This window comes from Lipophrys pholis (assembly GCF_963383615.2).
Source record: "Lipophrys pholis genome assembly, chromosome: 12".
Lineage (NCBI taxonomy): Eukaryota > Metazoa > Chordata > Actinopteri > Blenniiformes > Blenniidae > Lipophrys > Lipophrys pholis.
Window position 1 is genome coordinate 6,201,157 of NC_137641.1, and position 27,701 is coordinate 6,228,857.

The 27,701-nt window shown below is 44.8% G+C and overlaps 1 protein-coding gene across 3 annotated transcripts; it reads left to right on the forward strand.

Annotated features, from left to right (window-relative positions):
• Window positions 1-814: 814 nt before the first annotated feature.
• On the forward strand, window positions 815-27,701 carry syk (spleen tyrosine kinase). 3 transcript variants are annotated; one of them, XM_080477006.1, is made up of 14 exons: window positions 815-902; window positions 6,267-6,723; window positions 7,455-7,615; window positions 12,906-13,044; window positions 14,787-14,868; window positions 14,958-15,007; window positions 18,061-18,123; window positions 20,157-20,232; window positions 20,737-20,896; window positions 22,094-22,303; window positions 23,545-23,734; window positions 24,211-24,351; window positions 24,904-25,016; window positions 25,704-27,701. In XM_080477006.1, the coding sequence occupies exons 2-14, from the start codon at window positions 6,322-6,324 to the stop codon at window positions 25,774-25,776; spliced, it is 1,860 nt and encodes a 619-aa protein (XP_080333132.1). In that variant the 5' UTR covers window positions 815-902; window positions 6,267-6,321; the 3' UTR covers window positions 25,777-27,701. The 3 variants fall into 3 exon arrangements, with proteins under 3 accessions (XP_080333132.1, XP_080333133.1, XP_080333134.1); XM_080477007.1 differs by having other exon boundaries at window positions 20,740-20,896; XM_080477008.1 differs by lacking the exon at window positions 18,061-18,123.

Genomic DNA, 27,701 nt, shown 5'->3' on the forward strand with positions numbered 1-27,701 from the left:
TATTGAAGATGATTAAGACTTCAGAGCGCTTTGACCAGTCTCGTCCTCCACGGTGGAGAGAAAGTGACTCCAGCCGTGTTGAAGACGAGCAGCGCTGCCCGGGCTGGATCACGTTTTAATACTGTGTTTGACTTTATGTTCTTCGAGGTGAAAGAGTCGGGTCAAGGCAAGGCAAGGCAAGGCAAGGCAAGGCAAATATATTTATAGAGCACCATTCAAACACAGGGCAATTCACAGTGTTTTACAAAGAAATTAAAGACATATAGAAAAGCTTTACAAAGACATATATTAATAAAAGAAATACATTAAAGCAATTTTCAAAATAATCTCTGGTCCTCGGTCAGTGGTATGTAGTCAGTATGAAAACAACCTAAAACCTCTGGAATGACGTCGTGATGAAATTCAACTTGAACCCATTTCAGAGGCTTCATTTGACTTCCAGTGTCTTTGAATCCATTTTATACTTTGTTTGCTTTTTACTCTGATCCTGTGTTTCACAGCCCGTCGTGTTGATGTATTCAAATCATCACATGTCGCTGCAGCTAAACTATTTTTAGAGATACAACATCATTAGTTTAACACCAATGAAAAAATTAGATACAGAGATGTGAAATGTAAAGTGCATTATCAGTAGAATGTATTATTATTGTTCTGGATAAAAGGTTCTGATGTGGTGATGATCTTCTGGGTTTCATTCCAGCTTGAGACGTGAGCAGCTGGTTTCCTGCTGCAGCAGCTGGCTGGTCAGTGGGCAGCTTGAAAAAAAGGAAGTAACGGCATTAAAATGTGAAGGAAGTTGTTGAAATGAGGAAGTTGGAGGGTCACACGGCTTCAGGCTGCTGTCAGGAGCTGAGGTCTCGACGGACTGAACGGACGGAGGAAGCAGCTCGGCTCGGCTCTCAGTGAGTGCAGTGAAACGCCGGGCAGCTGACTGGTTCTGTCTCTGAATGGTTCTGTCTCTGCTGCCTGGTTCTGTCTCTGACTGGTTCTGGTTCTTACTGGTTCTGTCTCTGCTGACTGGTTGTCTCTGACTAGTTCTGTCTCTGCTGCCTGGTTCTGTCTCTGACTAGTTCTGTCTCTGCTGACTGGTTCTGTTTCTTACAGGTTCTGTCTCTGCTGCCTGGTTCTGTCTCTGACTGGTTCTGTTTCTTACAGGTTCTGTCTCTGACTAGTTCTGTCTCTGCTGACTGGTTCTGTCTCTTACTGTTTCTGTTTCTGACTAGTTCTGTCTCCGCTGACTAGTTCTGTTTCTGCTGACTAGTTCTGTTTCTGCTGACTGGTTGTCTCTGGCTGGTTCTGTTTCTTACTGGTTTTGTCTCTGCTGACTGTTTCTGTCTCTGACAGGTTCTGTTTCTTACTGGTTCTGTCTCTGCTGACTGGTTCTGTCTCTGACTGGTTCTGGTTCTTACTGGTTCTGTCTCTGCTGACTGGTTGTCTCTGACTAGTTCTGTCTCTGCTGCCTGGTTCTGTCTCTGACTGTTTCTGTCTCTGACTGTTTCTGTCTCTGCTGACTGGTTCTGTTTCTTACAGGTTCTGTCTCTGCTGCCTGGTTCTGTCTCTGACTGGTTCTGTTTCTTACAGGTTCTGTCTCTGACTAGTTCTGTCTCTGCTGACTGGTTCTGTCTCTTACTGTTTCTGTTTCTGACTAGTTCTGTCTCCGCTGACTAGTTCTGTTTCTGCTGACTAGTTCTGTTTCTGCTGACTGGTTGTCTCTGGCTGGTTCTGTTTCTTACTGGTTTTGTCTCTGCTGACTGTTTCTGTCTCTGACAGGTTCTGTTTCTTACTGGTTCTGTCTCTGCTGACTGGTTCTGTCTCTGCTGACAGTTTGTGTTCTGCTGACTGGTCTGATTAGTTTAAAGTTTGAAGCTGTAAAGAGTTTCAGAAGTGAGGAGTCGCTCTCCTCCAGTCTTACGGATCAAACCTCAACAGATGTTTTCTGATCATTTTGGCGGTAAAGACAACGAGGTGTCCTTATTGTCCCTCACACTTCTGTCAGTGGTGAAAGTACTTCAGTAATTCATTAAAGTACTGGACACACACTGACAAAATGTGTGTGTGTGTGTGTGTGTGTGTGTGTGTGTGTGTGTGTGTGTGTGTGTGTGTGTGTGTGTGTGTGTGTGTGCACACACAAATATGTGCTTCCACATTTTTAATAAGTTAGCACTATTATATTAACATTAACTATTTGTTGAAAATGTATAAATAAATAAAACATTTGAAAATAATATAATGAGGTGTAATTATAATAAATATGATTATGGAAGGATATTATTCAAAATATGACAAATACAAATAAATTTCTATCACAATAGACTATAATAACAAGCGGCCCCTTTTGCACTGACTGAATATATTTGATCTTATATTACTTGTAAACTTTATTAACGTGCTATTTATCTGTACATACTCTGTTCCTTCTTTTTTTTTTTTTTTTTATCTTTTAATTATTTATAGATTGGGGAACTGGCAAGGTAACAGATTAAAAGCTGAAATGAAATGTCAATAAAACTAAAACATAAGGTTAAAATATATTAAAATACTTTAACATATTAAAATACTAAAACTGATTAAGATAATAAAACTGATCAAAATACTAAAACAGATCAAGATACTGAAACTGATTAAGATAATAAAACTAATTAAACTACCTAAACAGATTAAAATACTAAAACAGATCAATATACTGAAACTGATTAAAAAACTGAAACAGATTGAAATACCTAAACAGATTAAAATACTAAAACTGGTTATGATAATAAAAGTAATTAAAATACTTGAACAGATTCAAATACTAAAACTGATCAAAATACTAAAACAGATCAATATACTGAAACTGATTAAAATACTGAAACATATTAAAATACTAAAAACAGATAAAAATTGTTGAAATGGATGAAACGTCTGTAAAAACTTAAAGATTAAAAGGCTAAAACAACTAAAAAGACTTTAATAGGTGTGAAGACTATAATGACTAAATACTAAATGACTAAATACTACAATGACTATAATAGTATATAATTAGTTTGTTAATTGCTAAATTGAAAACAGCTGCTAAATCGCTTAAATGCCTCAAAGAGCTCAAATAAGGTAAAAAGGTCAGTTAAAATGAAAACAACTAAAACAGCCAAAGAACTAAAAACGGTTCACTAAATACGACAAAACTTGTCAGTTCTTCAACGTCGATTTGAAATGAATAATAAATGCAACAGAAGCTGTCGTCGAGATAAAAAGAAAAACTTCAGCTTCTCTGAAATGTTTTACACAAATTAAATTTGGTGTAAAATCGTCCCGTTTGGCCTCAAATGTCTCAGTTTACTTCTGTTTTTCCAAAACTGACGTTTCTGTCTGTATGACAGTGACACATTTAATTAGTCTTCATACTTTACTCCCTAAGTCTTTAGTTCATTTCATTTTATTTCACTTTGCTGAAGCATAACTCAAAAGTTAAATTCTTCTCCATTTTAAACTTTGCTTTTTGTCATTTAAGAAAGAACGTTTTTAGGCTGTTTTTGTGTTTTTTTTATATTTTTCATTTAGTTACTTTAGTTATTTCTGGTTTATTGTAACGATCATTAAATATTTAAGTGTAAATGTAAGTCTAATTTTGTAAGTTTCTAACGTGAAGCTGTTTGATGGAAAAATCCACAAAATATATTATTATTGTTTGTCTTTGTTACTGTCCTGCTGCCGCCACAGGGAGAATGTAGTAATCTAATCTAATCTAATCTAATCTAATCTAATGCAATGCAATGCAATGTAATGTTATTTAATGTAATGTATTGTTGTTAAATCCTAAGGTTTTCAGTGTTTTAGTGTTGCGAGGAACAAAGACGCCACACAAAGTTTCACTTTGAACCAAATTTAATTAAAAAATAAAACTGAACTTTTATTAAAAACAAACAAGTGCATTTTAAACATGATGCCATTTCAAAAGGGGGCAAAGCGGAAATACATGTCCAAAGCCACATCCTGGTTGCAGCCTCCAGCGCGACGCGTTCACTCTTCACACATGTTTTCATGTCTTCATGTTTACACCCTCGCCGTGCGGCTTCACACACTTGCCAGTAAAGGAAGCTGCTGCGTTACGGATCGATGGTTCAGTTATTCACCGATGAAAATAGATCTACTGAGGAAACGAGGAAACTTTACCTCCAAATGATTTATTGGCTCAAGAAAGATTCTGATCAGTTCAAATCCAACTGAACGTCTCTGGAGCAAAGGATCGTCTCTATTAATTGTTGGATCGATTTTTTGTAGTCTCTCCTCCACCAACACACACACACACACATATATATATATATATATATATATACACACTCACGTTCCAATAAAAAATCTGTCTTTAATTTTGAAGGAAAAATGTTTACTTCAATACTTGATGAGTTTGTGTGAATTTGAATCTTTATTGTTGATTTCAAGTTAAAGATTAACGTTAAATTCACTTCTAGTCAGATTCAATCCTCAGATTGTAGGACCTGCTTGATTGGACCTGCTGGACCAGACTGGACCTGCTGGACTGGACTGGACCAGGCTGGACTAGACCTGCTGGACTGGACCTGCTAGACTGGACTGGACCTGCTTGATTGGACCTGCTGGACTGAACTGGATTGGACTGGACCAGGCTGGACCTGCTGCACTGGACTGGACCTGCTGGAACAGACCTTGTGGACTGGACCTGCTGGACCTGGTGGACCAGACTGGCCCTGCTGGACTGGACCTGCGGGATTGACCCTGCTGGACTGGACTGGACTGGACTGGACTGGACTGGACTGGACTGGACCAGACTGGACCTGGTAAACTGGACCTGGTGGACTAGCCCTGGATTGGACCTGGACCGGACTGTACTGGTCTTAGTTCTGGTCTTAATCTTGGTCTTATTCTTGGTCTTAGTCCATGTCTTAATCTTGGTCTTAGTCCTGGACTTAATCCTGGTCCTAATCCTGGTCTTAGTTCTGGTCTAGTCCGGGTTTTAGCTTGAATTTTAGTGTTGGAGTGTTTCTGAAAGTTCGTGGTTGTTCAGATGGTGTCAGGGCGTTGTGGGGGTTCCTGGTTGTTCAGACAGTGTTGGGGTATTTTGGAGGTTACTGGTTGTTCAGACGGTGTCAGAACGTTTTGGGGGTTCCTGGTTGTTCAGACAGTGTCAGGGCGTTTTGGGGGTTCCTGGGGGTTCCTGGTTGTTCAGACGGTGTCAGGACGTTTTGGGGGTTCCTGGGGGTTCCTGGTTGTTCAGACGGTGTCAGGACGTTTTGGGGGTTCCTGGTTGTTCAGACAGTGTCGGGGCATTTTGGAGGTTCCTGGTTGTTCAGATGGTGTCAGGGCGTTTTGGGGGTTCCTGGGGGTTCCTGGTTGTTCAGACAGTGTTAGAACGTTTTGGGGGTTCCTGGTTGTTCAGACAGTGTCGGGGCATTTTAGGGGTTACTGGTTGTTCAGACGGTGTTAGAACGTTTTGGGGGTTCCTGGTTGTTCAGACGGTGTCAGGACGTTTTGGGGGTTCCTGGTTGTTCAGACAGTGTCGGGGCATTTTAGGGGTTACTGGTTGTTCACACGGTGTCAGGGCGTTTTGGGGGTTCCTGGTTGTTCAGATGGTTTCGGGGTTTCCTGGTTGTTCAGACGGTGTCGGGGCATTTCGGCAGGTTGTTGTGGTCGGAGGCATCTCGCTGCTGCTCTCGGCTCTGAGCTTCTGTTAGTTTTCTGATGGCACCTCAAGGCCTATCACACCAACTTCCTGTTTAACTTCTATTTTTACTGCATCGCGGCTCCGCCTCTTCACTGGATCAAACTGCTTCGTTCAGGGTTTGATACTGTCGGGAAATTTCAGCAGCGACAGAAGAAGCAGAGGAAAGACCAAAAAAGATGAGATGTAAATATACAAGAAGTGAATTAAAACAAGTGTGAATTACACCCAGCCAACTGTTCGTGACGCCCTTTTTATGATCAGACTAAAGTCGTATTCTTTCACATGCGACTCACTTCACTCATTTAAATTTTTACTTCCCTTGAAAACATGAAGACTTCCGATGAAAACATGAAGACTTCCGATGAAAAAATGAAGACTTACGGTGAAAACATGAAGATTTACAATGAAACCATGAAGACCAAACTAACATGGAAACAGAATGTCAAACAGGAAGTGAGCAGGATCAGTGACAGTCGACTCAATCAACTCTTCGTTCTTCATAAAGACACAATACAAACATTTCGGTCTCTCGGTTCCTATTTTGAACTCCTGGTTCAGTGATTCTTGTCATTGTTTCTCTGACTTCCAGGATTCTTGCTTTCCGGTGGCTGAACCCATCGAGGGCCCCCGGCGACAGAGACAAAATGGCCGACAGCATCAACACGCTGCCCTTCTTCTACGGGAACATCACCCGGGAGGAGGCGGAGGACTACCTGAAGCCGGCGGGGACCGAGAGCGGCGTCTACCTTCTCCGACAGAGCAGGAACTACCTGGGAGGGTTTGCGCTGTCGGTGTCCAACCTGGGCCGCTGCTTCCACTACACTATCGAGAGGCAGCCCAATGAGACGTACGCCATCGCCGGTGGGCGGAGCCACCGCAGCCCCGTGGACGTGATCGACTACCACTGCCAGGAGACGGACGGCCTGGTGTGCCTGCTGAAGAAGCCCTGCAACAGGCCCAAGAACATGCAGCCCAAGGTGGGAGCCTTCGAGGACCTGAAGGAGAAGCTGATCCGAGAGTACGTGAAGCAGACCTGGAACCTGCAGGTGAGTCAGTGTACTGCAGCCCCAGCAGCACCCCCAACAGGCTGCTGGACTCTGTCCAGCACACAGTGTAGAAGAAGACCTAGAAAGTCTGGAGGTGTTTGAGAGGCCCAGGTCCTGGGTCCTGGGTCCTGGGTCCTGGGTCCTGGGTCCTGGGTCCTGGGTCCTGGGTCCCTGGTTCTTTGGTCCTGGGTTCAGAGTCCTGGGTTCCTGGTCCTAGCTCCTGGGAACCTGGTCCCTGGTCCCAGATCCTGGGACCCTGGTCTCCAGTCCAAGGTCCCTAGTCCCTGGTCCCTGGTCCCTGGTCCTTGGTCCCTGGTACCTGACCCTTGGTCCCTGGGTTCTGGGTCCCGGGTCCTGGGTCCCTGGGTCCTGGTTCTCTGGTCCTGGGTTCCGAGTCCCGGGTTCCTGGTCCTAGCTCCTGGGATCCTGGTCCCTGGTCCCAGATCCTAGGACCCTGGTCTCCAGTCCCAAGTCCAAGGTCCCTAGTCCCTGGTCCCTGGTACCTGGCCCTTGGGTCCCTGGGTCCCTGGGTCCTGGTTCCTGGTCCCTGGTCTTCTGGAGATGATTCAAAACAGATTGACGCAAATAATCGTTGCTTTCATTTTCTTATAAATTTCCCTTTCTGTTTCTTTGAGGGTGTTGATTCCATGTTTGTAGCAGCAGTAAGACTGCCTCTGATTGGCCGGGGGGGATGTGTGTGTAGCTGCTGCTGATGTGTGTGTGGTGTGCAGGGCGCGGCCCTGGAGCAGGCCATCATCAGCCAGAAGCCTCAGCTGGAGAAGCTGATTTCCACTACGGCTCATGAACGGATGCCCTGGTTCCATGGAGCCGTGACACGAGAAGAGTCGGAGCCGAGGCTGCAGAATGGACCCAAAACCAACGGCAAGTTTCTGTGAGTACTTCACTCTGTGTGTGTGTGTGTGTGTGTGTGTGTGTGTGTGTGTGTGTGTGTGTGTGTGTGTGTGTGTGTGTGTGTGTGTGTGTGTGTGTGTGTGTGTGTGTGTGTGTGTGTGTGTGTGTGTGTGTGTGTGTGTGTGTGTGTGTGTGTGTGTGTGTGTGTGTGTGTGTGTGTCTCACCTGTCCAGGTGAACGTTTCGTGGAACTGGATTATTCTTCTCGCAAAAACTGAGAATTATTGGTGACTTCATATGATAAAAATCTGAAAACATGATTTGAAAAGAGAAATTAAATCCTGTGATTCAGACATTTTTCATACAAACTGCTGCTGCTGAGTTCAAAACCTTCCTCTGGTTCATGATCATGATCTTCAGGCTCCTGCAGCGTTTTTCTCTCCACATTCTGTGAATCGAGAGTACGCCGTCAATTCAGTGCCAAAAACACAAGCGCATAAAAACTGTCATCGCACACAGTTAGACCACTTTCTGCGCTCGCTGTTTCTTGTTGTTACCTGCGGTTACCTGTTGTTACATGCTGTTACCTGTTGTTACCTGCTGTTACCTGTTGTTACCTGCTGTTTCTTGTTGTTACCTGCTGTTACCTGTTGTTACCTGCTGTTTCTTGTTGTTACCTGTTGCTACTTGCTGTTACCTGCTGTTACCTGTTGTTTCCTGCTGTTACCTGTTGTTTCTTGTTGTTACCTGTTGTTACCTGCTGTTACCTGTTGTTACCTGCGGTTACCTGTTGTTACATGCTGTTCCCTGTTGTTACCTGCTGTTACCTGCTGTTTCTTGTTGTTACCTGCGGTTACCTGTTGTTACATGCTGTTACCTGTTGTTACCTGCTGTTACCTGTTGTTACCTGTTGTTACCTGCTGTTACCTGGTGTTACCTGCTGTTTCTTGTTGTTACCTGTTGCTACTTGCTGTTACCTGTTGTTACCTGCTGTTACCTGTTGTTTCTTGTTGTTACCTGTTGTTACCTGTTGTTACATGCTGTTACTTGTTGTTACCTGCTGTTACCTGTTGTTACCTGCTGTTTCTTGTTGTTACCTGTTGTTACCTGCTGTTTCTTGTTGTTACCTGTTGCTACTTGCTGTTACCTGCTGTTACCTGCTGTTACCTGTTGTTTCCTGCTGTTACCTGTTGTTTCTTGTTGTTACCTGTTGTTACCTGCTGTTACCTGTTGTTACCTGCGGTTACCTGTTGTTACATGCTGTTACTTGTTGTTACCTGCTGTTACCTGTTGTTTCTTGTTGTTACCTGTTGTTACCTGCTGTTACCTGTTGTTAACTGCGGTTACCTGTTGTTACATGCTGTTACTTGTTGTTACCTGCTGTTACCTGTTGTTACCTGTTGTTACCTGCTGTTTCTTGTTGTTACCTGTTGTTACCTGTTGTTACATGTTGTTACCTGTTGTTACCTGTTGTTACATGCTGTTACCTGTTGTTACCTGCTGTTACCTGTTGTTACCTGCTGTTTCTTGTTGTTACCTGTTGTTACCTGCTGTTTCCTGATGTTACCTGTTTTTTCCTGTTGTTACCTGCTGTTACCTGTTGTTACCTGCTGTTTCTTGTTGTTACCTGTTGCTACTTGCTGTTACCTGTTGTTACCTGCGGTTACCTGTTGTTACATGCTGTTACCTGTTGTTACCTGCTGTTACCTGTTGTTACCTGTTGTTACCTGCTGTTTCTTGTTGTTACCTGCGGTTACCTGTTGTTACATGCTGTTACCTGTTGTTACCTGCTGTTACCTGTTGTTACCTGCTGTTTCTTGTTGTTACCTGTTGTTACCTGCTGTTTCCTGATGTTACCTGTTTTTTCCTGTTGTTACCTGTTGTTACCTGCTGTTACCTGTTGTTACCTGCTGTTTCCTGTTGTTACCTGCTGTTACCTGTTGTTTCCTGCTATTACCGGTTGATACCTGCTGTTTCTTGTTGTTACTGGTTGTTACCTGTTGTTACCTGCTGTTACCTGTTGCTACTTGCTGTTACCTGTTGTTACCTGCTGTTTCTTGTTGTTACCTGTTGCTACTTGCTGTTACCTGTTGTTACCTGCTGTTTCTTGTTGTTACCTGTTGTTACCTGCTGTTTCCTGATGTTACCTGTTTTTTCCTGTTGTTACCTGCTATTACCGGTTGATACCTGCTGTTTCTTGTTGTTACTGGTTGTTACCTGCTGTTACCTGTTGTTACCTGCTGTTACCTGTTGTTACCTGCTATTACCGGTTGATACCTGCTGTTTCTTGTTGTTACTGGTTGTTACCTGCTGTTACTGGTTGTTACCTGCTGTTACCTGTTGTTACCTGCTGTTACCTGTTGTTTCCTGCCGTTTTTAGTTGTTACCTGTTGCTACTTGCTGTTACCTGTTGTTTCTTGTTGTTTCCTGCTGTTACCGGTTGATACCTGCCATTTTAGTTGTTACCTGTTGCTACTTGCTGTTACCTGTTGTTGCCTGTTGTTTCCTGCTGTAATCTGTTGTTACCTGCTGTTTCTTGTTGTTTCCTGCTGTAATCTGTTGTTTCCTGATGTTACCTGCCGTTACCTGCTGTTACCTAATGTTGTAGCCAAAGTTCACTTTATGTCCTTTATTCTTGTTTTAGTCAATAAAACATCAGTTCCGTTTGTTGCATCTGTTCACAGATCAAATGTAACTGTTCTGAGAACCGAACAACTGTGTTCAGTATTTATAGCAGTTTAATTCAGGAGACACACACACACACACACACACACACACACACACACACACACACACACACACACACACACACACACACACACACACACACTGTGGTTTCCGCTCAGTCACTTAGCAGAAGACTTCCTGATGCAGCCGGAGGAGGTGAAGAGGAACAATGACATGCTTCTCTACTTCTGCTCATCAAACTAACTGAACAAGTTGATTTTCATTTAAATTCCAATGAATGAATTCATTTCATCCATCTTATTCTGAAGCTTCTATTCAGCTTCATCTTTTTATTTATTTATTCATTTTGTGGAATATGGAACACTTCATATTTGGTTCAGTTTATTTCTGTTTTTTTAACAAAACCTTCAGATATATTAAACTTTTCATTTTAATTCACAATATTACATTTAAAAAAATTATTGACTCAAATCAATAGCCTGGTTTTAATCACCTACTACCGATTCCTTTTTTTTTAATCGTCCTCTTGATACCTGCATTATTTATCCTTCATACAAAAAGAAAAAGCTGCTGCTGTTTTCTTTGAGTTGTGGAAACATCCCAACTTAAAGAGCTAAGAGGTTTAAACAGCAGACTTGATTTTTTATGAGCTCTCCATCAGAGAGAGGCGCATTGTGTCTCATCAGCTGTTCGTCTGATCAGATCTTTCAGACGCAGTGGAACTGTGTTTGGTGTTCGACAGTCGCAGGACGTGAACAAACAGCCGAGCTTCACCTTGGGTTTGTGTGGCTTTTGCAGAGTTTCCTCAAATTGTGAAACTCTTGAGTTTACGAGACACTTTTTGTGATGAAGTTGTCCTGATAGCGTTAACACTGTTGAACTTCCTTTTAGTGAAGTATTTCATACGGAGCCCCTGAGTGGCCATAGGGGAAAAAATAATAACAACTCGAGGGAATGGGATCATTTAACTTGTGGCCACAAATTAAATTATATTGTTCTTTCAATTAAATGGTTAAATGGAAGCAATGGCAGAGCCGGTGGCTGTAGTGGTGAACTGTAGTGCTGCAGAGCACCATGAGAGAGTTTAAGTGTCATTATTGTTTTTTAAACGTATGCGTTGACTCAAACAGCAACTTTCTCCCAGTCCGTCTCTATCTCCTCCGCTGCTGCAGCGCTGGAATGTTTTACACAAAAATAACTGGGTTTAGTCTGGTACTTTACTGTGAAACAACTGGGATTTCATTCCGGTATTTTACTATGAAAGAACTGGGTTTAGTCTGGTACTTTACTGTGAAACAACTGGGATTTCATTCTGGTATTTTACTGTGAAAGAACTAGGTTTAGTCTGGTACGTTACTGTGAAACAACTGGGATTTCATTCTGGTATTTTACTGTGAAAGAACTAGGTTTAGTCTGGTACTTTACTGTGAAACCACTGGGTTTTCACTCTGGTATTTTACTCTGAAAGAACTGGGTTTAGTCTGGTACTTTACTGTGAAAATAATTGGGTTTATTCTGATATTTTACTGTGAAATAACTCAGTTTAGTCTGGTACTTTACTGTGAAAGACCTGGAATTAGTTTGGTACTTTACTGTGAAAGAACTGGGTTTTCGGTCTGTTGCCATAGCGACCAGTGATCAGGGCTCCATTGATGAAGCTTTTTATACTGGTTGTTCAGGCGCATAGCTCAAGGTTCACATATTCAGAGTTAATTGACCTAATTCAGATCAGCTGTTCTGGAACCGGAAACTCAGAGTTTCATCTCAGAGTGAGTCGACTCAGAGTTCAGGAGAGACTCAGAGTGTTAGGAGGCTTCCTAAAGGAGTTAGTGAAAGGCGATCACGTTAGTGTGGCAGTCGGACCGCACTTTTACTGAGTGACGTCATAATATTGCGACGGCGCCACAAGTTAGTGACGTCCTCCATGGTGGGGAAAGAACTACAAGTTTCTGAAAATGGACGACAAAAAGCACATTTGGGTTCTAGATGATTTAAAGTTGTTCAAGGCAGATTATTGCTTTGGTAACTTACATGATCTGCTCCTTATTCAGTCATCCTGAGTTTCCCTGAACGCTCCAGTGAGCGGGTTCCTTTAAATCTTGTTGCCGCAAGGAATTGTGGGGGAACATGAGCTCGCCTCCTTTGTGAAAGGAAGCATCAGTGGTTCTAAGCTAAAGGAGGTTCTAAAGGAAGCATTGAGCCTCCTTTCCTTTCCTTATTCAGAATTCGGACCGTCCTTATCATGGCCGCCACACAAAACACTTCCGAGGTTCAGGAAACGTCGATAGATAAGGAGATAGGAGGGACAATTCAAATGTATCCTCAGAGTTCAGGAGAGACTCAGAGTTTGTTAAACCTCCTTTCTAGAATCCCTCCTGATCTCTGATGTGAAACTGGAGCTGATGTTTCCAGCGCTGACAGTTGGCACAATATTCTAATATGAGAGTGAGTCTGATCTCATGTGGTGACAGAAATGAGTTAAAGATCTTTTATTTCATATTATTCTGTGTTCTTGTTGATCTGAGCTCCAAACAGACTGTAATTTGCATTTAGTTATTTCAATCAGTGTTTTCTTCCAAAGACGGTGCAATAAATGAAATGATGGCATTTTGTTTGTGTTTGTGTTTCTGTTTGTGTTTGCAGGATTCGACAGCGAGATCTGAAAGGATCCTACGCTCTGTGTTTACTCCATGAGGGACAAGTCATGCACTATCGTATCGACCGAGACCGAACCGGGAAGCTGTCCATCCCAGACGGGAAGAAGTTCGACACCCTGTGGCAGGTCAGCACGCACACACACACACACACACACACACACACACACACACACACACACACACACACACACACACACACACACACACACACACACACACACACAGATTCAAACCAGGGGTTTTGAACGTGAGGCAGGAGCACTAACCACTGCACCGCACAGCATTTCTTTTAACTTCTGAACACGAAGGAACAAAATGGTGTCAACAATAGTGTAAAAATTCAAATATAAAAAAATGAAGTGAAACTAAAGTGAGTCGCTATGACTGTATATTGACAGTGGCAGCTGGCCAATAGAGCGCCAGGGCGCCCCCTGCAACTTCCTCCAGCTCTTCTGGGGGACCCCGAGTCGCTCCCAGGCAAAGCCAGAGATATGATCTCTCCAGAATCCTGGGCCGACCTCGGGGCCTCCTTCCAGTTCGACCTGCCTGGTGGACCTCTAGAGGGAGGCCACCAGGGGGCGTCCTGATCGGATGAACTCCCTCAACTGGCTCTTCTCAATGTGGCGGAGCAGAAGCTCCACTGTGAGTCTCTCCTGATGGCTGAGCTCCTCACTCTGTCACTCTGTCACTCCACCACTCGGTCGCCAAGAGTGACGCCTCCGCCCTGCGAGGAAAACATATTTTGGCCGCTTGTAGCCACGATCTCATTCTTTTGGTCGCGACCTAAAGTTCATGACCGCAGTGTGGGTCGGGATGAAGACCGACCGCTAAACAGCTCTTTGTTATTTCTCTTCTAATTCGTCGTTTCAAAGAGAAATTTGGCCGAAAAGCTGCAGGTCAGGTTCAACTTTCTCCATCATAGTTATTTTTAAAATGCACACAAACACAAATGTGTGCAGGTTTGTTAATGTTTATAAATGTTTAGATATGATAATCTGTATTAATGACTGAAAATCTAAGAGCTTAAAAAAAGCACGCAGTTAATTTTGCAAGACTTTTTGAGGTACAATCCTAAAAAGCTTTGAAAGATGATCGACGTGTTGGAGAGAATCGACCTGAGGTTTGATTTATTTTCTCTAAACTCAGACTAACTGTCATTTCCAGTAAACCAGCCCCAAAACACAGGAAAGTTATGAAAGGGCCTAATGAAGCTTCTGCTTGTTTTTGTTTACAATCTAAAAAAAAAAGCAAGATTGTTGTACTGTGGTCTATAAACGCACTGTATTTAAATGGAGTTAACTTCGGCTGAAACCGAAGAATAATGACGAGCCCCTCTGTAGAAATTGATCTCGAACCGCCTCTGATCAGAGAAGAGGAAGTGACTGGGAGGAGAAATCAGCCAGAATACACACTTCTTATCGTGATGATCTGAATGCTGAGCGATGAAAACGTGAACCCATGTGACTGACGTTATGAAGTTGTAAAGTTTCAGCGATTCGTGGGAATCGTCCGTGTCTTTATTCACCCGTTGACGCGGTTTGACGGTTCAGAGAAACACATCTGTGTTTTGGAATGAGTTCAACGCCAAGACTCAACGTCTTCCTTCAAATATAATGAGTTCTGGTTTCTCTCGTCACTGTGAGGAGAGTTTCTGTACCGGGAGGAACCAGAACCTCTCCGGGCCGAGTCCTCCTCTCCTCATGTCCGTCACACACAGACTCACCTCCGAGACCATAATAACCATGAAGCCAGGAAGGAAGATGTATTCCCACTGACGTGTGTGTGTGTGTGTGTGTGTGTGTGTGTGTGTGTGTGTGTGTGTGTGTGTGTGTGTGTGTGTGTGTGTGTGTGTGTGTGTGTGTGTCAGCTGGTGGAGCACTACTCCTACAAACCCGACGGACTCCTGCGAGTGCTGACGGAGGCTTGTCCCAGACCCGACGGAGAAATAAGTACGAACTGAATCTGAGCCTCCGACCCCCCCCAACCCCCCAGTGAGAGGGCGAGCTGGTACTGACCTGTGGTGTTTTTGTGTCTGTAGCTCTGGTTGACCGCTCGCTGCTGGACCATCCTGGACTCGGTCAAAGCCTGGTAAGACCTGCAGCCGGTTCTGATTGCATCAGGGATCAACACTGTCCTCTCTGGTCCTCCTGGTGACTTCTGGGGTTTATGGTTTAGTTTCTGATTGGTTTCCTGGTCCTTGGGTGTGTGTGAGGCGTCTCCGTCCTGCCGTCTCTTCTTTACTGTTGATTGTTGTCAGCTGTGCCTCGTTCATCTCACTGTGTATCAGGCCCTGTTTCCACGGCAACGGAGCTCAGAAACACTGAAAAGACAACTTTCTTTCTCTGTGTAAATGGATAAAAACATTGGTCCTGGTCCTGGTCCTGGTCCTGGTCCTGGTCTTGGTCCTTCTCCCATTGTTAAAGTGTAGAGCCCATTGCTCTTTGCTGCATGTATGTGTGTGTGGTTTCATCACAAAAACAATCAACAGCATCAACTAGTGGCCCAACATGGAAACTACATCATTTTCAGCATTTCTGTCGTTTCCGTAAAAAAAAACATTGTTTTCAAAATGTTGCCGTGGAAACGTGAAACCTTTCTGAAACAGAAACACAAAATCGGTGCGTTTATTGAAACGTTGTCATGGAAACGAGAACTAAACTTGTCCTCCAGGCTTCTCGGTGTGAGTTTGCTCGTTGGTTTCAAACTGGATGTTTGGACTTTGGTTTTGTTTCCTCGTCATCGGGATCCGTCTGAATTGAATCTCTATTATCAACGCTCACTTTCTTCCTGATTCTACGTTTGCATCTTCCGTCCTTTCTCCACCACAAAACAAAACTTCTCCTAAAGTTTTCAGCTTAGTGATGAGGAGTTACACGCTGAACCCCAGCAGCTCCTTCATCAGCTCTGATCTCCTCTGCGTAAAGCCAAACGGGGCTTCTGGGAAAACGCTGCTGCCGACCTTGGAGTCAAAATACCCTATTACTTTTGAAAATCAAGAATGAAACATGAAGTACTTTTTCTCGGAGCCATTTCTGCTTTCTGTTTATTGCTTATGAACACAAGCGTGCGCACGCACACACACACACACACACACACACACACACACACACACACACACACACACACACACACACACACACACACACGCACACACACACACACACCTGGTGGAAAATTATCATAAAAAGAGAAGCACAGTTCATCATTCATAAATGCACATTCAGACAGAAAAGCTTATTTATTTGGGATCAATAATATATGCGTTACATGTAAACGTAATGTTGCTCTGTGTTAAATGTGTCTCTTCTTCTTCTGTGGACGTTTGTTTGACTAAAACATGGATTGAACCTTGGAAACAGCTGCAGGAGAAAGTGTGTGAGTAGTTTAAAGTTATTGTCGCTGGAGGAAGTGGAAAAACCCAGCGTGTCAGCGGCGGAAAAGCAGCTGGGTTCTGGTCTGTAAACACCAGACTCACTTCCTCATTTTCATGTAAAATAAATAATATAAATAGCTTCATATCTTCTGTGTTCAGAAGAACAGCGTCGAACGACCGTTACTGTTCTGGGATTCTCCCTCTGAGACGCAGCGGCTTGTTGACTGTGGTGGGAAAAGTCCCAAAGATGCAAACAGAAAGTGATTTTTAATCATGGAGAAGCAGAAGCAGCAAACTGAGTCTGAGCTGCTTCGGTGGAGCCATGACGGAGGACACGCCCCCACAGGGTGAAGCAATGATGGAGGACATGCCCCCACAGGGTGGAGCAATGATGGAGGACAGGCCCCCCCACAGGGTGGAGTAATGATGGAGGACACGCCCCCCACAGGGTGGAGTAATGATGGAGGACATGCCCCCCCACAGGGTGGAGCAACAATGGAGGACACCCATCCACAGGGTGGAGTGATGATGGAGGACACGCCCCCACATGGTGGTGCAATGATGGAGGACACGCCCCCACCGGGTGGAGCAATGATGGCGGACACGCCCCCACATGGTGGAGCAATGATGGAGGACACGCCCCCACAGGGTGGAGCAACGTGGAGCAGGAAGATCTCTCAGACCCTGTGAGTCCGGCAGATTAGTTGATTGATGGTTGGTTGGTTGGTTGGTTGGTTGATTGATGGTTGATTGGTTGGTTGGTTGATTGGTTAGTTGGTTGTTTGGCTGGTTTGTTGCTTGGTTGGTTGCTTGGATTGTTTGGTTGGTTGGTTGGTTGATTGGTTGGTTGGTTGGTTGGTTGGTTGGTTAGTTGGTTGTTTGGCTGGTTTGTTGCTTGGTTGGTTGCTTGGATTGTTTGGTTGGTTGGTTGGTTGGTTGGTTGGTTGGTTGGTTGGCTGGTTGTTTGGTTAGTTGGTTGATTGGTTGCTTGGCTGGATGCTTGGTTGATTGGTGGCTTGGGCGGTTGCTTTGTTGGTTGGTTGGTTGGTTGGCTGGTTGCTTGGTTAGTCGGTTGGTTGGTTGGCTGGTTGCTTGGTTAGTCGGTTGGTTGGTTGGTTGGTTGGTTGGCTGGTTGCTTGGTTAGTCGGTTGGTTGGTTGGTTGGTTGCTTGGTTAGTTGGTTGGTTAGCAGGTAGGTTGGTTGGTTAGTTGGTTGGTTGATTGACTGGTTGGTTGGTTGGTTGGTTGGTTGTTTGTTTGGCTGGTTGGTTTATATGGCTAGTTGCTTGGTTGCTTGGAAGACCAAATGAAAAACTGACCTCTGACGAAGCGGGGATGACACTGGAGGAACAACAAAGCACAGCCGACAACAGTCGAGGGACAATCAGAAGAGGACATGGGAGCAATGAGACACACGGGCAGGACGCATCAGAAGCAACACACACAACACAGTGAAACCATGAAACTGTGAAACCATGAGGACGGTGGAAACAAGTTCAAGGATGAACAGAAACATCTGAATCAGACAGCCGATGAATCGTCTGTCTTCAACAATGTTTACAGCTAATGTGGTTTTCGTAGACTTTGTTTTCCTGTGAGTGAATGAATGAATGAATGAATGAATGAATGAATGAATGAATTAATTAATTAATTAATGAATTAATGAATTAAATAATTTAGGAATCCTCCAGGTGGGGATGTCTCTGTGTGAGCTGTTTGTTTCGACACTCAGCAGTTTCTTGACTGGTAACCTCTATGTCTCCTTTCAGCACAATGCAGCCAACGGAATTCTCTCCATAATCAAACGGACCACCATACTGGGGCGACACAAGGTGCACCTACTCTTCCTGCCCCATATTTGAACCTCCCCAGCCTCCTGCAGCCCCCCCCCCCCACTCCCCTCCACCTGCCACTACTCTCCCGAATGCCTTCATGTGGTCTGCTACTAACCCGGCTCAGACTCAGAGTTTCTCAGAGTTTCTCCTGCCTTCTTCGTGTTTCCAGCAGTTTGTACCGCCTCCCTGCAGCTGCATGACTCTACCGCCTTCCAGAGGCCTGTGAGGGTCATTTTATCACGAGGCTCAATCCTAGGTCCTTCTACAGGCCTGTTCTCCTCCAAAGATACCACAGGTTCTAGATCGGAGCTGTGAGACCAGATGAGACTTTTATGCAAAAAAGAAGAAAAGAGAAATTATTTATTATTTTGACTGTTTTTTTTTTAAAGACTTTTCTAGCTTCATTTCATTTTGTGGCACTTTTCAGTCATTATAGGATTTGTAACCAATAAATCCTTGCTTTTGTTGTTACCTTTTAAATTATTAAATGTGTCGGTTGAATCAAACTCTGGGTTTACCTCAGAGACTTTTGTCATTTCATGTAGATTTAATCCTGGCTAGTTTACCAATAGGAGACAACTCATTGATTTTTTTTCAAAAGTTGTGGCGCAGTGGTTAGCGCTCTGGTCTCACAGCGAGAAGGTCACGGTTCTACTCCATTCAGGGTCTTTCTGTGTTGAGTTTGCATGTTGGAAGAACCTCGGCTCCCCAAAGCGCCGCGCTGTGTGGCTTCTACCGATGGGTCCCTAACCCTGAAGAAACTTCCCCCAAGGGGGATTAATAGAGTATGACGGATAAAAATAAGGAACGCTTGACTGAATTCAATTTGACAGTCTGTAAAGAAAAGCTCTTATTTTGAAGTGTCAGGAGCCATGCTGTGTGGCGTTACAGAGCTCTACGGGTCCTCTCTCGGGAAAATCCAAAGATCATCAATTTTGTTCCAAATCAGAAGGAAAACAGAAAAACATACGTTTGTTTTTGCACCAATTTATATAACTTTCATAAGGATTTCTGCATTAATGCGGCAGAAATTCAGGAATGTTCATTAGAACATCAAACGTTCCTCCAACAGCCGAACTGAGCAGGAAGAAGAGGATGATGGTAAGAGTCAAATACCACTGGTTACCTCAGTCCGTGGTTATCTCAGTCTCTGGTTACCTCAGTTTATGGTTACCTCAGTCTCTGGTTACCTCAGTCTCTGGTTACCACTGGTTACCTCAGTCTCTGGTTACCTCAGTTTCTGGTTACCTTAGTCCCTGGTTATCTCAGTCTCTGGTTACCTCAGTCTCTGGTTATCTCAGTCTCTGGTTACCTCAGTTTATGGTTACTTCAGTCCCTGGTTACCTCAGTCTCTGGTTACCTCGGTTTCTGGTTACCTCAGTCTCTGGTTACCTCAGTCTCTGGTTACCTCAGTTTATGGTTACCTCAGTCCCTGGTTATCTCTGTCTCTGGTTATCTCAGTCTCTGGTTACCTCAGTCCCTGGTTACCTCAGTTTCTGGTTACCTTCAGTCCCTGGTTACCTCAGTCCCTGGTTACCTCAGTCTCTGGTTACCTCAGTCTCTGGTTACCTCCCTCGCTACACTCTGACTCAGCGGAGGATGAAACAGGCTCTGACCGGAGGAGGGTATTTCCTGGAGGGTCTTTGGAAGTGAACAGCTTGATGGACTAACAGAATCTTTCTTCTGCTCTGAAGCTTTTTGAATCTCAGGCCTTTTGTAACTTAATTCATTGGCTGTAAATATTAAAGAAATCTTGAGCTTGAGATTGAAATCAGCTGTCAGATTGATGGAGGTTCTCACAGTGAGGGAGGATGAGCTCACTCTCATTTCTTCTACAACCTGCCTGAAATGCGTCGCGCCACTTTGAGAGCTCAGCAGCGCTCTGGGTCAAAGTTCACTCATTCTTCAGTGAATGCCTGTCAGCTTGTTCGACAGCACTCCTCTCTTCACAACGCACGCCCTCCTCCCTGGACATCTCATGTTGAAATGTTTTGGTAGATCTTCTCCACCGAAGTCTGTTGTGCCTGCAGGGGCCTCGACATGACAGCACCGACCATCTCAACTCGTACGAAACCAGAGTGCCCAACGGCCAGGCTCCCACCAAAGGTGAGTGACGCTCGTCACGTCCACACCAGAACAACCGTCCCCAAAACACAGATTCCGATGAACCACAGGTAAAACTGACGAGAGGAAACTTTAAAATGCAAACAACGGCTCTGTTGTCAGATCTGTTGTGGGTTTCAGAGCACAACGTCTTCAGTCCTTCAGTCCTGCTGCTTTCAGCGGCTGTCGGGGGTTTCCCAGGAGCTTTTTCATGGAGGGTTCTGTTCTGTTCTGTCAGGGTGAGGGGTTTTTGGTTAGGGCTCAGGGGTCTGCCCTTTGTATCACCTTTGAAACGTCTGAACTATCAATGATAAAAAAATTTAATGAGATGATGATGATATTTCCTTCAATCCAACAGGAAGTTGAAGGTCTCTGTTTCTGTATACTTGCATGTGTTCTTGTATTTGGTTTGATTATCATGTTTTGATTGTTGGAATCAGAGTGTCGGCGCCACAAGTTGTTTTGAGATAAACCTTCTTGTGTTGACCATTGTCCCTGCTCCACCAGAAGCCATGCCGATGGACACCGAGGTGTACGAGAGTCCCTACGCTGACCCGGACGAGCTGAGGAGCTCCACCGTCAGCCGCAGCCAACTCTTCCTGGAGGACGGAGAGCTGGGCTCCGGAAACTTCGGCACTGTCATCAGAGGCACCTACACAATGAGAAAGTATGACGCTTTGCAGAACTCCTGAAGGGAAACATAATGGACTTTAGGAAAGGTGGAAACCAGAGTGGAATATGGATGCAATCGTGTGCACCCCGCGGACACACGCGGATACGCGTGTGTCCGCGCGGACATTGGTAGCATGAAGGGGCCTTTATCCAGACGTGCGCGATCCTGATCACCGTTACTACGACGCAGGTTATCAACTCTCTGGTCCTACCCAGACCTACGTGTGCGCGTTCAGGTGAAAGGGGGCGGAGTTTGCAGCGTCTGACCAATCACACACACGGAGAAACTGCAGAGCAGTTTACAGATTACTGAAGTAGCGATTATTCTCAGAGAATATGAAGGATTAAAACACATCCAGCAGCTAAAAGCACCACTGCTGCTGCAGCCAAAGCCAGAACATTCCTGACTCGTTAATGCTGAGATTATATGATATTAATTTATCAGCGATATAAACGGACAGCACGTCCGCTGATCAATCAATTTCACTTTATTACAGCGGAAACGTGTTGGGCTGAACTTCCTCACTGCTCTTCTTTTAGTTTAGATTTTACATCCAGTTGTTTTGAGGCTGAATTTCTCTTGTTTGAGTGTTTTGTGTTGGAATATTAATTAATCACCGCAACTACACGAGTAGTTCTGCATGTTTCTGCAGTTCTGTCAGGTGTGATCATTAACCTCATTATTACAGATCAACCCACGTGGAGATAAACAGTCTTGAAACAAGTCAAGAACAAAAACATCTTTCAAAGCCTCAGTGACCAGGACTTATTTAATTATGTCAAAAAGATTACTCTAAATTAATTTCCCATCTCCGCTCCGCTGCAGCTCAGCGCTGAACCTGCACACCAATCACCATCATTTAAGAATGGGCGGGGCATTTTCCAAGAGATCTGATTGGTCAGGAGACGGGGCTTTGACCTCTTATTGAGAACATATCCTGCTCCGGAGCAGGTTAGACTTTCAGCATCAGTTGCCGGGGTGATTTATCCTGGTGAGAAGTGAGCAAGTGTCGTAGTACGGAAAACCCAGAGTTAATCCTTGAAGTTATCTCGATAAGATAAAATCCAGCTTCAGTTCAGATCAGCATTACGATATCTCACTTGTTGCTGAGAAAAGACTATTTCCTGCACCACATCTGGAACATCGATAGATTTCACAGCTCATGTGAGCATAACGTTTCCTGTGTGTCAGGATCAAGAAGCCGGTCGCTGTGAAAATCCTGAAGAATGACGACAACAACCCGTCCGTCCGCGAGGAGATGCTGCGAGAAGCCAACGTCATGCAGCAGCTGGACAACCCCTACATCGTCAGGATGATCGGTATCTGCGAGGCGGAGAACCTCATGCTGGTGATGGAGCTGGCCGAGCTCGGACCGCTCCACAAGTTCCTGCAGAAAAACAAGTCAGTCCTGCAGCTCAGCTGCTCAATCAATCAATCAACCAATCAACCAATCAGTCAGTCAGTCAGTCAGTCAATCGATTGAAAGAGCAGCAGCAGATCAATCGATCAATCAATTTTTTTAAATGTGACTTTGCGGACGGTTTGATTTTTCAGGAGTTTCATGGGGAACTGGCATTAACAGTGGCGGCTGGCCAGGAGGGGGCACCACAGAAAGATTTCTCTCTGTTGTGTATGACCAGCAGGGGGCGCTGCAGAAAGATTTCTTTCTAGAGTGTATGACCAGCAGGGGGCGCTGCAGAAAGGCCCCCGTTTCACTAATTACTGATCAACAATATAATCAATGACATCAAATCAAAGCAGTCATCTGATGTCCGCGGCTTAACGACTGTTAAATCGTCCATCAGCAGACCTGCTTGGCGTTAAAGTCGCTTCTGGTTTGTTCTGGTGTTTCTACGAGACGTAGCAGCGGAGAGAACGAGTGATAATTAACTCTCTCACTTCTCTTCTGATTCACCGTTTGAAAGGAGAAATGTGGCTGAAAAGCTTCAGGTTCAGTTTTCTCCATTACCGTTATTTTTAAATTCACATGAACAGAAACGTGTTCAGAATTGATCAAACATTTCCAGGTTTGTTCATGTTTAGAAAAACTGTACTTTCCAGTGAATCGGCCCCAAAGCACATGAACTTTCTAAAAGAGACGAGCGAAGCTTCTGCTTAAGTTTGTTTAGTGTTTTAATAAAAGTGTCCACCACCAGGGGGCTCTCTGTTCACTGGATGTTTAAAAGTACAATAGTGTCCACCACTAGGGGGCTCTCTGTTCACTGGATGTTTAAAAGTACAATAGTTTCCACCACCAGGGGGCTCTCTGTTCACTGGGTGTTTAAAAGTACAATAGTTTCCACCACTAGGGGGCTCTCTCAGTGTAAAACAGGAACAATTGTTGTAATGTGGTTTATAAACACTGTGTTTATGTTCACAATCAGAATAAAGACTGAAACTAAAGAACGATGAAGAGCCCACCTCAGAACTTCACCACCAACCGCCGCTGGGTTTTACTATTATGAAGTACAAATAAGAACACCTGGCTCCAGAAATACATGAGAATCTACAGCAGCGATGGAAAAATTGCTTTATTGGAATAATTCTAATGATCTTAAGAAGTTTGAATAAAATGAAAATTTTGTTGAAACATGCAAAGTCTGGTCTAGTTGGAGGTCTAATGTCAGAAGTGTTGATCGTAGGACCACGACGGTGAAGAACATCACGGAGCTGGTCCACCAGGTGTCCATTGGCATGAAGTACCTGGAGGAGCATAACTTTGTCCACAGGGACCTGGCGGCCAGGAACGTCCTGCTGGTCACGCAGCATTACGCTAAGATCAGCGACTTCGGCCTCTCCAAGGCCGTGGCTGAGGAGCAGAACTACTACAAGGTGAATAAAGTGTCTCACTCCTTCACACCTTCATATTAAATCTCATGCATGAAGTCTTTTATACAGTCGTGACTGAGTCCCTCCAGCGCACATAAGCAATCAGCCGTGTTAGAGACGTTCTGCAAATTTATCAATATTCAGCAAATAAAAAGCAATTTTGGAGATGATCAGTCACAAAATGAGAAGATATCTCATTATAAATCATCTTCATCCGTGTTTTCATTCTGACAGCATGAACTCCTCTCAGTGTCTCCACCGCCTGGGAAACTCCCCCGGGTTCAAACATGGACTGTGCATTCACAGCTTCTGCGTTTCCACCGTTTATAGACGAAAGTTTCAGTCCATCAAACCAGTGAACCTCCAGCGGCTTTAACTGGCCGACCGTCTCTCTGACGCCGAGCGTGAACCTGATTGATCTGATCGATCGGTCTGATCGATCGGTCTGAGCTGACGGTGTGTTGTGGTCTGTCCTGCAGGCCAAGGCTCATGGGAAGTGGCCGGTGAAATGGTACGCTCCTGAGTGCATCAATTACTTCAAGTTCTCCTCCAGAAGTGACGTGTGGAGCTTCGGTGTGCTCATGTGGGAGGCCTTCTCCTACGGCCACAAGCCCTACAAGGTGAGGTTGGGGAGGCCGGGGGGGTTCCTAATGGGGGTGGGGGGTGGGCTGGGATGGGATGGGAGGGTTCTCCCATGGCCGGGGGGGGGGGGGGGGCTATCTTTGATTTAAGTCTTTAATTAAAACACAAGATAGAAATGAATTAAAATCAGCTAAAGCTCCACTGTGACAACAGCAGCAGAAGAAATAGAAACTTACCAAATATTTACTTTAAAACGACTTCTTCATGTTGTGATCTGGAGCTCAGCTGCTGGCGTTAGTGTCTCATATCAGTGGTTTTCAAAGTCCTGATAGAGGGCGGGACTCTGACAGGAGGCAGGACCCCGAAAGAGGCCGGGACAGACGCTCGGGGGCCATCACAGGGGGGTCCAAGCTAAACCATGTGATGACCATTAGGATCTCTTCAGTCCTGAGGTCTGACTACGACTGTTTCAATGAGTCTTGAAAACGTGTGTGTGTGTGTGTGTGTGTGTGTGTGTGTGTGTGTGTGTGTGTGTGTGTGTGTGTGTGTGTGTGTGTGTGTGTGTGTGTGTGTGTGTGTGTTGGTTGCAGGGGATGAAAGGAAACGAGGTGATGCAGATGATCGAGAGCGGCCAGCGGATGGACTCGCCGGCCAACTGTCCACCAGAGATGTACGAGCTGATGAGAAGCTGTTGGACGTACCGGTAAGACTCTCATCCCTCATTCTTCAGATCTTCTCACTGACTCTTCAGATCTTCTCACTGACCCTTCAGATCTTCTCACTGACTCTTCAGATCATCTCACTGACTCTTCAGATCTTCTCACTGACTCTTCAGATCATCTCACTGACTCTTCAGATCTTCTCACTGACTCTTCAGATCTTCTCACTGACTCTTCAGATCTTCTCACTGACTCTTCAGATCATCTCACTGATCCTTCGGATCTTCTCACTGACTCTTCAGATCATCTCACTGACCCTTCCAATTGTCTTACTGACCCTTCAGATCTTCTCACTGACTCTTCAGATCATCTCACTGACTCTTCAGATTGTCTCATTGACTGTTCAGATCGTCTCACTGACTCATCTCAGCCTTCAGATCGTCTCACTGACTCTTCAGATTGTCTCACTGACTCTTCAGATTGTCTCACTGACTCTTCAGATTGTCTCACTGACTCTTCAGATCATCTCCTTGACTCTTCAGATTGTCTCACTGACTCTTCAGATCATCTCCTTGACTCTTCAGATTGTCTCACTGACACTTCAGATTGTCTCACAGATTGTCTCACTGACTCTTCAGATTGTCTCATTGACTCGTCTCAGCCTTCAGATCGTCTCATGAGCACCTCAGGGTTCGTTGTAGGTGACTTCTTGTTCTCCTCCATTCTTCCAGGGCAGAAGAACGGCCGCCGTTCAAGGTGGTGGAGCTGAGGCTACGAGATTATTACTACGACATCTCGCACTGATTCTCCAGCTGATGTTTCAGGCTTTTCAAACTCCTGGTTGACGAGAAGAATCCCGCTGAGCTGGAGGCGGTGATGTCATGTTCCCTGAGAGGCTCCGCCTCCCTTTTAACAGAAATATGCAATAATAAGAAACAGAAGAAGAATGGCTTTTATTTTATTACCTTTATTGTCTTTATTTTCTCACCTTTATTGTCTGAAAGTTGTAAGTTCAGCTAACTCCATCAAAACGAAGAAAACTCGCTGATGTGCTGCACGTGCGTCACGCCATCAAGCCAAACCCACCCGCCAGAGTCCAGTCCTCATTCTGAACCCGGCCCGCCAGAGTCCAGTCCTCATTCTGAACCCGGCCCGCCAGAGTCCAGTCCTCATTCTGAACCCGGCCCATCAAAGTCCAGTCCTCATTATTCTGAAACGTTTGGAGTTTATGAAGCAAACATTGAATTTTAAATGGTTGAAGTTAGGGTCAAAGGGTTAAAGTTCAGGTTGAGGTTCTGAATAAAGTTGGTGTTCAGGTCCGGGTTAACCCCGTGGTGCCTGCCCCCTGCTGTCATTCACATCATACTGCTCACATTCACACTGCAGAGGAGACGAATTCGTCTTCAACACAAACGGAACCTTTTCCAAGTGCTGGTTTCTACACGGACCTGCTGGTGTCGGACACATACTATTCATGGACACCAACCCTGATCCTAACCCTGACCCTGACCCCTGATCCTACCCCTGACCCTAACCCTGACCCCTAACCCTGACTCCTGAAGTAACGGCCCTCAGAGAAATAGCCACAAATAGGGACATAGTATTTAAACCAGCAGACAAAGGCAGCGCAATAGTGATTCTGAACAGGGAACAATATATATGGGAGGCAGAAAGACAACTCAACAACCCGGATTACTACAAAAAATTACAAATCCCAATATACTTAGAAAAAGCCCAAGAAATCATTGAAATCATACAAACTCCAGTACAAAAAAGGTCATAAATAACAAACGAAGCCAGTACCTGAGGGGCATGGAGAAGCCCCGACAAAGAATATTCTATCTGCTCCCAAAAATCCATAAGACACCAGAATCATGGCCAAAACCTTATGAAATCCCACCAGACAGACCGATAGTCTCAGACTGCAGCAGTGAATCCTACAGGACAGCTGAATATATAGACCACTTTCTGAACCCCTTGTCGAACCACCATCCCAGCTACATAAAAGACACCTATGATTTTGTCGCCAAAATCAAATCCATCAGGGTCCCACAGCAGACCATCCCGTTCAGTCTTGATGTGGATAACCTATATACAAATATAGAAACTACAGATGGCCTCAGGGCAATCAGAAAGTGGTTTGACAGATGCCAGAAGGGGTGAAAGGGTGAAGGAGGTGAAGGGGTGAAGGAAGTGTAGGAGGTGAAGGGAGTGAAGGAAGTGAAGGAGGTGACCAAAACAGACCAGACACAGAACTATTGGAGCTTTCATGCATCAGTCTCACTCAAAACGACTTTGAATTCAACCAGGAAGTCTACCTGCAAATTAAGGGAACTGCAATGGGGACAAAGTTTGCACCGGCCTACGCAGACATTGAAATGGCTGAATGAGAAGAATCAGTTCTTACAAACTGCACACCCAAACCCACACAATACTTTAGATATAGGCATTACATCTGGGGCACCTGGACCCATGGTCCAACTAAGTTTTCTGAATTCATACAAGCACTAAATGCACACCACACCTCTATCACGGTTAAACACACAACACACAGGGAAACAATGGACTTCCTGGACACCACAACCTACAAAGGCCCCATCTTTAACCACACCCACACACTAGACACAAAAGTACCCTTCAAAAAAAAACAGACACCCTTGCACTCCTGCACAAAGACAGTTTCCATCCCAAACACACCTTCAGAGGCTTGGTGAGATCGCAACTCTTGA